We start from the raw sequence: 11,863 nt of genomic DNA, 5'->3' as shown, positions 1-11,863 counted from the left end.
AAAATATCTTTAAATCATATATTATATTTAATTTAATATATGGGTAACTTGCAGGTAGATGTCATTGAAACAATTGAAATTATAAAATTTTAAAAGATATCTACATTATCATCTAATTCAAAATAAATAATCTTTATACCAACTTATTATTAGATTTACTATATAAGAACTAATAATGTCATTGATATATTTAAAAAACATATATTTGTAAAGATTTAAAATATATTGTTGTATTTTACGCACATACAGGTACTCACCTGGTTATGATGTAATTGTTTCGTTTTGTCTTTAGCTTTTTTCTTAGGTTTTTTTACTTTTTTAGAAAATTCAGAAAAAAAAAACTTCTATTTTGTTTAAGTTAAAAAAAATAAAAAATTCTAAATCAGAGCTAGAAAGGGGGTGTAATAGGTGATGAAATGGTCCAAAACCAATCCATTTAAAGCCAAATAAATTCTTGTGTTGAGCATATGCGATTGCGTCCACTATGGTTGAAAATGTGTGACACCACCAAACATAGTGCAATATGACACCACTATTTACACCAAACAATTATGGCACATTTTAGATCTCAAAGCATGATGTTTTTCTTAGAAAATGTCATATAACTAACAAAATTCTAATTTTACGAAGGCACGTTTTTCAAGATTTACCAGATTTTATCTTTCACAAGAATATGAAAATGAAATACCGACATTAGTTGGAAGATCATTCATGAACATGGTAATACAGTTAGGTGATATAGCCTACCGTCGACCAAGCTATAAATTGGATAATATATCAAACTATGTTTGTGCCTTAAACTTTTAACTACAAGGCAAGAACTGTTAATATATAACTTTTTCTTACATTTATAACTATGTATTAATTATGAGATACACAAAATATATTATTGAAATAATAATGTAATTCTATTAGTTAAAAAAACTGAACAATCACCTGAAGGTTCGCTGGATAATGCACGGTAAACGTAATGTGACCTGAGTTAGAATCTTAGGGGTTTCATTCAGGGATGAGCATGAAGGGATAAAACAGCTTTGCTTGCTAATGCAATGCAAGATGTCTTCCTATTTTCCATCTTTGGTGGAGCAGCTCTAAATGGAAATACTCATTTTAAAAAAATTCTAATTAAAACAATGAAAATATAATCGTTATTTGAATTGCTTTCAACTAGAGGTACACATGATCAGATATACATTCTCGATCCGAAAACTAGCTCACACCGGTTCAAATAAGGTTGGATCTGATGAGGACCGGTCCTTCCCAACACAATCGGTTAATACTTTGGTTTTGTGTATTTTGGAGGAATCTAGTTTGAAGACCAGTTATGCAGATTCGTTTCAAAAATAGGTTTAATAAATTTTTTATATAAATATCTACATGATATTTTGACTGTAGTTAAGAAAATGCTAACAAAATGTACCTTTAGTAATTTTAGAAAAAAAAAGGTCAAAACAAAAAATAGGTATAAGGGGATTAGTTTTGATAGGATTATTTTAGGCACATGGGCCGAAGGCCTAGGACTAGTTATAGCCGGTTCAAGATCAATACGAGGCCCATTTAACCATTTATATATACTCGTTTTATTTTCAACTAAATATGACTATTGACAAATAAATTCTTGTTTATATAAATAAATTTAAATTGCCACCGCTTGTCGAATGGAATTTGGTTGCTTCTTAGTGGGTTGCAATATAATATTTATACGATCTATACAATTTTATTATTATTTTTCTCTACAATACATTTAACTCTACAAAATTTAATAGAATGTTACCAAATGTAATTTATAGTAAATATTTAAGAACTAAAAACTTTCTTTTTCCTATTGAAGAGTTCAGTGGCCATTAAAATTTCAAATTCATTGAATGCCAAGGTGACATCTCACAATGGTAGAGTTTCATCCATTCAATCAGGGTCGGTTTTAAGGATTCAAATGTCCAGGACGAGGTGGATAAAAAAGGCCCTTAGGCCTTAACGTGTAACGAATTAAATTACATAAACTAATTTTTTTATTAAAATGACGATAAACTTTATAGCAATAAACAAAGCAAAATCATAGTATTTTAATGAGTAACTACATATCCTAATAGCTAACCGATGATCCATGAAGCTCTCCTAGCATTCTTGATTGCAAATTGGTTGATCAACTTTTCATAGTCTATACTCTTTAAGATTTCGTTCTCGATAGATATCATTGCCAAACCGCTAAGTCTTTCTTGTGTCATTGTGGAGCGTAATTAAGATTTTACAAACTTCAATCTCGAAAAACTCATTTCTGCAGATGCAACCGTTACTGGAATAGTCAATAATATTCTATATGCAATGCTTGCATTTGGGAAATAATCAAGTTCTTTCAAAAACTTCAAAACATCTATAGGGTTGCTAAATTTATCGGTTTTCAATGTCTCAAATAATTTCAACTTCGTATAAAGTTCCTCGGCATCAATATCCGATCTTTCTTCAAACTTGAGTGTTTTTTCAAGACGATGACAATACGACTTAAGATCTTTATCTTCAATTCCCCTCAAATTATGTGGAAATAAAAAACCAAATACTTTGCCATACTCTTTGAATTGTTCAAATCGTGTCTCAAGAGAAGAAATAGCTTGATTAACAATGAATAAAAAATAATTGACTCTAAAATTCTCTTCAGGTGTGAATGAAACTTTTTCACTAGTTGAACTCTCATCATACATTTTTTCCCTTTCAATCAAATGCTTTTGTGGAAATATTGGATCAATACCCATTTCATTAGCAATCTCCTTAGCTTCAACAATCGCTTTTGAAAAACCAGTTTCTCTATAATCCTTGAAGTACCCAATGAATTTGTTCATTTCTGTAATAGCGTTATCAAGATGCATATCCTTTTATTGTAACTTCTTGCTCACAATATTCACATGGTTTAGTACTTCATAACAAATAATAGTTGATACCAAAAATTCAAAGTCACCAAGTTCTTTTTTTGCTAGTGAAGTTGCTTTACTTGCAATTGCAGCATCATTATCTTTTTCTCCAACTTAAAGTAAAGCTTCCCGTACATCCACAAGTTGAAGTTTAATAGCCTTTACACTCTCAACCCGACTTTCCCAACGAGTTTCACACAATGACTTAAGACTCCAAGCTTTAACATTATCTTTCAAAATTTCTCACCTCTTAGTAGAATTTGCAAAGATAGTATAAATGCATTAAATGAATCCAAAAAATTTCCTTCCTTTAACATACTTGTTAGCCATATCACATAATGTTAGATTAAGAGAATGGCAACCACAAGGAGTGTAAAATGCTCTAGGATTTATATCTAAAAATCTCTTTTGCACTCCTTGGTGTTTTACTTTCATGTTTGCTCCATTATCATAGCCTTGACCACACATATCATCAATTTCAAGACCAAGAGACTTTAACTCCTCAAGTGTAATATCAAATAGTCATTTTCCAAAGGTATCATCAACATTCAAAAAACCTAAAATGGACTCCTCAACAGTAACATAATTATATGATAACATTAAATACCTCACTATTATAGTCATCTGTTCCTGGTGACTTGAATCGGGAGTACAATCAAGTATGACTGGGTAGTACTTTGCTTCCTTTATCGTCTTGATAAGTTCTTTTTTTAATTTCTTGAGCTAGCAAAGATATTAGTTCGTTTTTGAGTAAGTGGTCAAGATAATGCTCATGAAGCCCATCACTTGTGATCCGCCGCACGTGCTCTTTGATAACCGGGTCAAACTCTTCCAACATTTCAATGACACCCAAAAAATTTCTGTTACCTATTAAATACAATTAACAAATAAGAAGTGAAATCAGTCATAAAAATTAACAAAAAGATATTTTGTGGAATTAGAACAAAAAAGTTACAATTTATAGTTACCTTTTTTATACAACTTTTCATTGGATCCACGAAATGCTAAATTATGTTTAGCAAGAAACTTCACTACTGCAATGATTCTCAAAAGGACCTGTTTCCAGTAATCTCTTTCTTTCTTGAATTATTCGTATTGAACTTTATCAATTGTTTCATTCAAGTTCAATCTTTTACGCATATCAAACCACTTATTCCTATTTATAAGATGATCCAATGAAATTTCATGTTCTTTAACCCTAGTAGTAACATGGTGCCAATCTGCATAACCTTCACCATCTAATTTACCTTTTGAAATCCCTTTTCTAAACACTTTACAACAGAAACAAAATACCATGTCTAGCTCTTTCGAATATACTAGCCATTCTCTATCACACTTCTCCAAATTTGGTAAAGTTCTTGTATATAAAGCTGCAAAAAACCGTCTACCATATTTATCGTAGGGACCATACATAATACTATTATCTCTTTTAGGACCTTCCTGGACCAAAAGTTTAATTTCCTCATAATTAAGTTTTTCCCACCTTCTTGGATCATATATATCAACAAGCTCTTTAACAGGCTCTTGCTCTTCTATCTCTTCTACTTTTATATGATCTTGCTCTTCAACATGCTCTTCAATGTACTCTTCAATGTGCTCTTCAATATACTCTTCAATAGGTTGTCTATGGATAAACTTATCTAGAACATCGGCGTCAGCCTTTCTCTTTTCTTCATCTAGTTTTCTTTTTTTATGTTTTTAACTACCGAATGGTTGTTTAGACTTCATCTCTACAATTTTACAAACAATAAACATAATTTGATTTTTTAAACCCTACGGTTTCTGAATTTCAAATTTCTGATAAACAATTATACAATAAACATAATCTTATAATTTAATTTCTGTTTCTAATAATCTATTTCAAAATTACTCATTGATTTCATTCAACATTGGGAATCATTCAATCAGATTTCAATATGATAATATGAAATAATGACAATACAACATAGTGATAAACAATTAAACATTCATGAATAATATTCAACAATCTAAAAAATTAAATAGTTAAACAATTACACAATTAAACATACCATGAATCTGAAAAATTGATAATCTATTTAATCTATAATTCATTCAAACATTCAACTGATTCAAGTATGCAATTGAATTGACAATTATAATTTACAAATCATAATCCTTAATTCATTATTCCTCATTCCTTAATTTCTCATAATCTATTACATTAGCAGCCTAACAGGACCAAGAATCATTAATCAATAATGAAGAAAAAGAATCATTGATAAAGTGAATAAGTGATCGATCCTCACCTAGAATAGTAGAATCTGTTGTATTGGAGGATTGCTATTGTTGCAATCGATCTTTTTTTTAAGATGTTGCTGCAATCGATCGTTGCTTCGTGCGTTGCTGACCTGCTGTCTTTGGTTTGGCGTTGTGTCGCACTGTTCCGATGATGTTGGATTGCTTGGGATGAAACGGACACATCATATACTATAAAAAAAGTTGGGACCCTTAAAATTTTAGGCCCTGTTCCAATGCCCATATTGCACCTGCCCTAATCCGGGCTTGTATTGAATGACATGTTGATTTGTCACTTCATTCAACTCTTCGATTGAACTCACTATTGTTGATGCTCTTAAACTTTATTACCTAAAATTTTGATTCATAGCTATAACATGCATAAATTTATGAGAACGTGATCATAACTGAACTAATTTGCATAAGAAAAATTTATGGTTTAAACAAGATTTGATGTAACGTGATATATGGGGAAATCAATTCAATGTCCATACCTTAAATGGGAAATATCGGGATATAATAATTAATAAATAAAATATACAATTAAGATTTTGTATTACAATGTAAACCAATGTTTGTTTCACTGAAATACTTAGGGATAATGACTTAAAAGGATAATATATTTTTTGATTTGTATATATTTGGTCACTGAGTTTTTTTTCGTCCACATTTACCCATTCACATTGTTTAACTGTACACATTTAGTCCTTATGACCGGCTACAGTAAGTAATCCGAAAAAAAAACGACTTAAAAGGGTAATATATTTCTCACTTTTTACACATTTAGACATTAATGATTGTCTCGCGTACGATGTCGTGATTTCTTCATACGATCACATTTAGATGTTTTTTTAAGTTTTTTTAGTCCTTAGTTCTTGTGGTTTGGGTTAGGTCTTCTGTTCTGCACGTCATGATTTCTTCATACGATCACAGATTTTAACGATATTAATATCCACATGTTTTTATATGACTCTACTATAATTTTAGTTTTGACTACTCCCATTAAAAACAATAGATTTTTAATTACGATTTTATAAACAAAACAATCATACATACATTCATAAAGAACGCATGTATATAAAGATCCTAAGTAAAAATATATTACTTCTTAACGGGAGTAATCTAAACAAAAATTATAGTAGACTCAAATATGAACGCGTGGATATAAAGATCGTTAAAATTTATGGTCGTATAAAGAAGTTCCGACGTTCAGAACACGTGGCTTAAGCCAAACCACAAGAACTAAGCAACCAAGCAGTCGATGCGCGATGACCATAACCATGAACAACCCCCAAACACCTTACTAATGATTGTGCCGCGTAGGATGACGTGAGAAAACCCTAAAAAAAACGATCATAAATATTGAATGTGTACAAAAACAACAAATACTTATTTTGTAACAAAAAAATATTAAGGAATAAATGTACAAAAAATATTAAAGACTAAATGTGTACAAAGTGAGAAATATATCACCCTTTTAAGTCATTTTTTCCGGATTACCTTGAGTAGTCGGTAATAAGGACTAAATATGTATGGTTAAACAAGTTGAAGGGGTAAATGTGGACGAAAAAAACTCAGTGACCAAATATGTATAAATCGAAAAATATATTACCCTTTTAATCATTATCTTAAATACTTATACGTGATACCATTCAAATACTATATGACCGGTTCATAAAAAACGAAAACAAAAAGTTTTCTTTGCATAAAGTCTTTTGATCCGAAGACAATCGAATATAGGATCGGCAGAATATCTTTGTGTTGCTCTTTTTATCCACAAAGCATAGATTTTTGTATTACTTCAGTTTCATAAACAAAATATCATACATATCGTACACATAGAAACACATATTAATTTCTATGAATATGAACATCTGCTATCTTAATTTTTTTACTTAAGGAAGATTCGATTTTGATTTATATATTTTTTCAAGACTAATAAAAACGTTTTTATATCTGATGAAACGTAAACGGACACTAAGCTGTAAAAGTCTTAAACTAGTTACATCTTTTGACTCTATAATAGTGTTCACAGACATAAAGTCATTAGATTCTAAAACATGGAATCTAATCAAATTATAAGCTTTGGCATTCTTAACATATCCAATAAAGATACAATATATACCGCTTTCACCAAATGTTTTTCTTTTAGGTTCAGTGAGTCTTACAACTGCTCTACAACCTCAAACTTTGAGATAACTCAAATTTGGTACATTTTTACACCAAAGTTCATAAGGAGTATTCTTACTCCTTTTGTTTGGAGTTCTTTTCAAAATATAACATGCCGTTAACATAGCCTCACCCCGGAAACCTTCATTCAAACCTGAATAGGACAACATGGAGTTAACCATTTCTTTCAAAGTCCTATTTTTCTGTAACGACCCAAATTTTCAAGACAAATTTTTTATTTTTAATTATCCAAAATGCATGTTTATCATCCACAAAACCAGTTACAATTGTTTTCAAAAACATATCAATTACAACTTTATTTCCAAACTATCAGAGTGTCCCATAAAACATCTGCGTGAGAGTGCACGTCGTGCCATCAAGTCTTGCCCTTGCCCTTAGGCTCAGATGTACCTGAAACAAATCCACAAACTGTAAGCTAATGCTTAGTGAGTTCCCCAGAGTATGCCACACACAAACCACATACAACATATCATACTAGCTATAACAGCTATACATATCAGATGAGCCATGCATACATAAAAACTGTAAGAATGTCATGGGCTACCCCACATGGTCTTTACCTAGGACTGTTATGGGCTACCCCACATGGTCTTACATCCAATGCCATGGGCTACCCCACATGGTCTTTACCTAGGAATGCCATGGGCTACCCCACAGGGTCTTACATCCAATGTCATGGGCTAACCCACATGGTCTTTACCTAGGAATGTCATGGGCTACTGTGACAACCCGAAATATTTTTGCCTTCTAGCCTTGTTAAGGGTCATTCTATTGGGTTTTAAGCCTAGTACACTTGAGGAATGAGTGTTAGAATGCACCTGCTAGAGACACTGTGCAACATTCAAGCCTTAAGACCACCAAAATGGAGTTCACGGCCAAGACACTTGAGTTTACGGCCGTAAACTCAAGGCTGGCCGTAAACTCCCCCTTAAAGTCTCAATCCCTTCACTTTTCCTTCATTCTCACACTTTCACCTCAAGAACACTTGATTTCTTTCTCAAGTATCATCGAAATTTTCACTCCCGATCTTCACAAATGTAAGTGGTTCTTCCCTCTAGTTGTTGTTATCCTTCTTTCTCATGAATCACTCTTTGATTTCATCCATTGAAATCAACATTTTGCTAGATCTTCAACTTTCACCGAGAACACCAAGAACACACATTTGTTCTTGGTGGTCGAAAACTCTTCTAAGGGCCTCAAAAGTGTGAGTATTCCATCTACCATCTAGTTGTACATGTTAAACACTAGACCATAGCCTTGAATCATCACCAAACTCAACATCAAAGAGAGTTTACGGCCAGGAGTTTCTCCCTTGGCCGTAAACCCATGTTTTGGTCACAAGTTGGCCGCAAACCCTTCTCATATCCAAGCTTTAGACCGTGAACTCCTAATGGATGATAGATAGGACTTTAAAACACCATCTTGTGCATAATGTTCATGAGTTTACGGCCGTAAACTCCTTGTTTGGTCGTAAACTCATCCATCTTGGCCGTAATCATCTTAAAGCCTTCTAGAAAGTTAGTTTTGCTCATCCTCTTGTAGAGAAATAGTCCCACAAGCTTCCCTATCATTCAATCTCCCTCTTATGCACCTTTTACCATGATTTTACGGGCCGTAAACTCCATGGCCGTAAACACCATTCATTGGGCTTAAACATCCCTTTGATGAATCCCATGTGATTCCATCACTTAGTTCAAGTCCCTAGGGGTGTTTCCTTTCATATAGTTGCTTATAAACACTATATTCATGTCGATATATGTCATTATATGTCATTTAGGACTTGTGGTGTCTCGGAACTTCATTCGTTGAACTTCTCATCCTTACGCGCATATTCGTTGAATCACCCACATAAGGTGAGTTCATACCCCGTAATCAATCTTTTAAACTCTTTTAAATGCTTTTAATGGGGGGAATAGAAGTTGAACACAATGATAATTGTGTAATTGTTTGTTATAAACATTTTCAAAAGACTGCTTATGTCATTTATAAGTGGTCAAAACATTTCAAAAACTCTTTTAAAGTTATGTTACTTTATAGTTTAACAAAACTCCGTTTTTAAAGTACCAACATAACTTAGTAGAAAAATGAGTATTTTCAGTAACAGTAAAAGTAAAATACTAGTAAAATATAAGGGGTATAGTTTAGAGGTTCAGTTCATACTAGATGCTAGAACATACTATAAAGAGAAACAGGGAGGTAGATACAATACACGATAACATAAAGAGAAATAGGGAGGTAGATACAATACTTCAGAGAGACATAGTATGTCACACCCCGATCCTTGTCGGAATCGATCGAGGCGTGATATATTGTTCAAAGTCTCATGACAACTATGTTATAATATGATTAGATTCAATTAAATACTAAGTATGCAAACAAGATCCACAACATACAAATACAAATCCAAATACGAACAACATTTATTACATCAAATTTAAATAGTCTTGTGGATTTCTAAGGCACAACCTATTTTTCATCAACTTCATTCTTCAAATCTGCATCATGGGTAAAAACAGGTCAACTACGAGAGTTGGTGAGTAATCTAATTTTAGTAGAGAAAATTGTGAAGTTGAAACATTTATAATTTGAAATCTGTTTTCTTTTGAAGTCGGCAAACAATTGTATTTGAGATAACGGTTTATAAATCAAAAATTGATTAACAAATGATAACAACAACAATAAGTCCTCACCCTATATATACATATGTATATATATATATATATATATATATATAGGATGGAGTATCTAATCATCATACACACTCAACCACGTGCGATCAATCACCTTAGCGTCCCAAGGCGGGGTGGTCAACCCAATAGCGCTATTATTGTCCATAACGTACCTCAAGAATACGGGCATAGTCATGGAGATTAGACTAAAAATGGTAATGCACTACAAGTACATGTAGCGTAAACAAACAATAGTTATACAATTAATGACTCACGTATAAATGTCCCAACAATGTCTCAATTGTGATAAAACAATAAAATGAAGTTGGAACATATTAGAACCACATGATACACCCCAAAAGTATTGAAAATTATAAAATATGGGGTAGATTACTCACATTAGTCCCAAAACGAAATGCGTGTGTCGTACGATAGACGGTTCGGGTCAAAATGGCGTAGAACCTAATATAATTAATAGTTTTGGTTTAGGAACTGCTAAACGAGAATAGAGTACTAATACAAATAATTAGACACATATTCTTATATTAGATGAATTAACAATAATTCATTTTGATTATAATATTAAGGTATTCATTTGTTAAATGAATTTTAAATTGAATTAATTACTTTGCATAATTAATTTATATTTTCAATTTAGGCCAGATTTTAATAATTTCTTATTAAAATAATAATTTGCCCAATTATAATTATTTACAGATTTTAACAATTATTTATATGAAATAATCATTAAAATGCATTTTTACATGCTTAAATACTTAGGAAAATGGTTTTAAATAGTACACAGTATTGAAAAATTATGAAATTATTAGGAAATCATTATTTCATACAATATTAATTACTGTAAAATTTTTATATTTTTCTGAACTGTTTCAGTATTTATTTAATACTTTAATGATTAAACAACAACAAAATTCGGGAAAAATAATAAATGATTCCCAAAAATTCTGTAAAATTAACCATAGTTTTATAACATGATATAGAGCCCAGTGTATAAGTTTCGGATATTTGTGACTATGGGAAGTATTTTTTATATATTTCATTATTAATTAATCAATAAAATCATAAATAATAGTAAACAGTAATATAAATGCATGAAACTTCATAAATTGTGTTTAATAAATATATTGGTCATCCCAGAATTTTCTCAGAATTTATTGAATGCAAAAAGTATTTTATGTGAATTATTGCCCTACTTTATTGCAATAATTATAGTAATTCAATAAAAATAAGTTATTTTCTGAAAATTTCCAGAACTTCTTATTTTATTGATGGGATTCTGAGAAAAATCAGGTTTATACATAAAATGAGTTTTAGATATTTTGGTGGATTTAATTTGTTTCTTGTATGAATTTGAAACTTTTAACAACATACCTTGATGAATGCTTCAAGAGGGATGAAGATTTGAGTATAATAGATTGTTCTTGGCTGGAATATGAGTATTTCTTGGATGAATTTCGAGATTGAGAGTGAGAGAAAGAATAGAGAAGGTTTAAGTGGTGAAGAGAATAATGTGTTGGGAGAAAAAGGAAAGGAAAGTGGATGGGAGGTGTGAGTGGGAGACCATGGGAATAATCTTTTTGCTTTTGGTGGTCTTCATAATTTCCCACTAACACAAGCATCTTTTACATAATTAATATAAGAGTTTTATAAAATTTAATGTAAAGTTTATAAAAATAGAGTTTTATAAAATTTAACGTAAAGTTTATAAAAATAGAGTTTTATAAAAGATGAGTTATTATTTGATTATAACAATCTACTTTGATTTGAAGTTTAATTATAGCATTCAAGTTTGATTCATTTAAATTTAATTAGAGCATTATACTT

The 11,863-nt window shown here is 31.2% G+C and overlaps 1 protein-coding gene across 1 annotated transcript; it reads right to left on the bottom strand.

The window, feature by feature from the left end:
- Positions 1-2,237: 2,237 nt before the first annotated feature.
- Positions 2,238-5,345, bottom strand: LOC145122477 (uncharacterized). Its single transcript, XM_079058078.1, has 5 exons — positions 5,273-5,345; positions 4,101-4,579; positions 3,872-3,983; positions 3,580-3,770; positions 2,238-2,864 (listed from the first exon to the last, which is right to left on the bottom strand). The coding sequence occupies exons 1-5, from the start codon at positions 5,343-5,345 to the stop codon at positions 2,238-2,240; spliced, it is 1,482 nt and encodes a 493-aa protein (XP_078914204.1).
- Positions 5,346-11,863: the final 6,518 nt, after the last annotated feature.

Source organism: Lactuca virosa, chromosome 6 (assembly GCF_052849685.1).
Source record: "Lactuca virosa cultivar CGN04683 chromosome 6, Lactuca_virosa_CGN04683_v6, whole genome shotgun sequence".
NCBI lineage: Eukaryota > Viridiplantae > Streptophyta > Magnoliopsida > Asterales > Asteraceae > Lactuca > Lactuca virosa.
Note: the sequence above shows the minus strand (reverse complement) of the source record. Positions and strands in the feature narration are given on the sequence as shown.

Bases quoted from the DNA above. Each gene is read 5' to 3' on its own strand.
- LOC145122477 (XM_079058078.1), bottom strand. From the start codon at position 5,345: ATGTGTCCGTTTCATCCCAAGCAATCCAACATCATCGGAACAGTGCGA. The intron at 3,984-4,100 runs GTTAAAGAACAT...GAATAATTCAAG, and splicing joins GGCACCATGTTACTACTAGG to AAAGAAAGAGATTACTGGAA. The intron at 3,771-3,871 runs GTAACTATAAAT...TGTATTTAATAG, and splicing joins TGAAAAGTTGTATAAAAAAG to GTAACAGAAATTTTTTGGGT.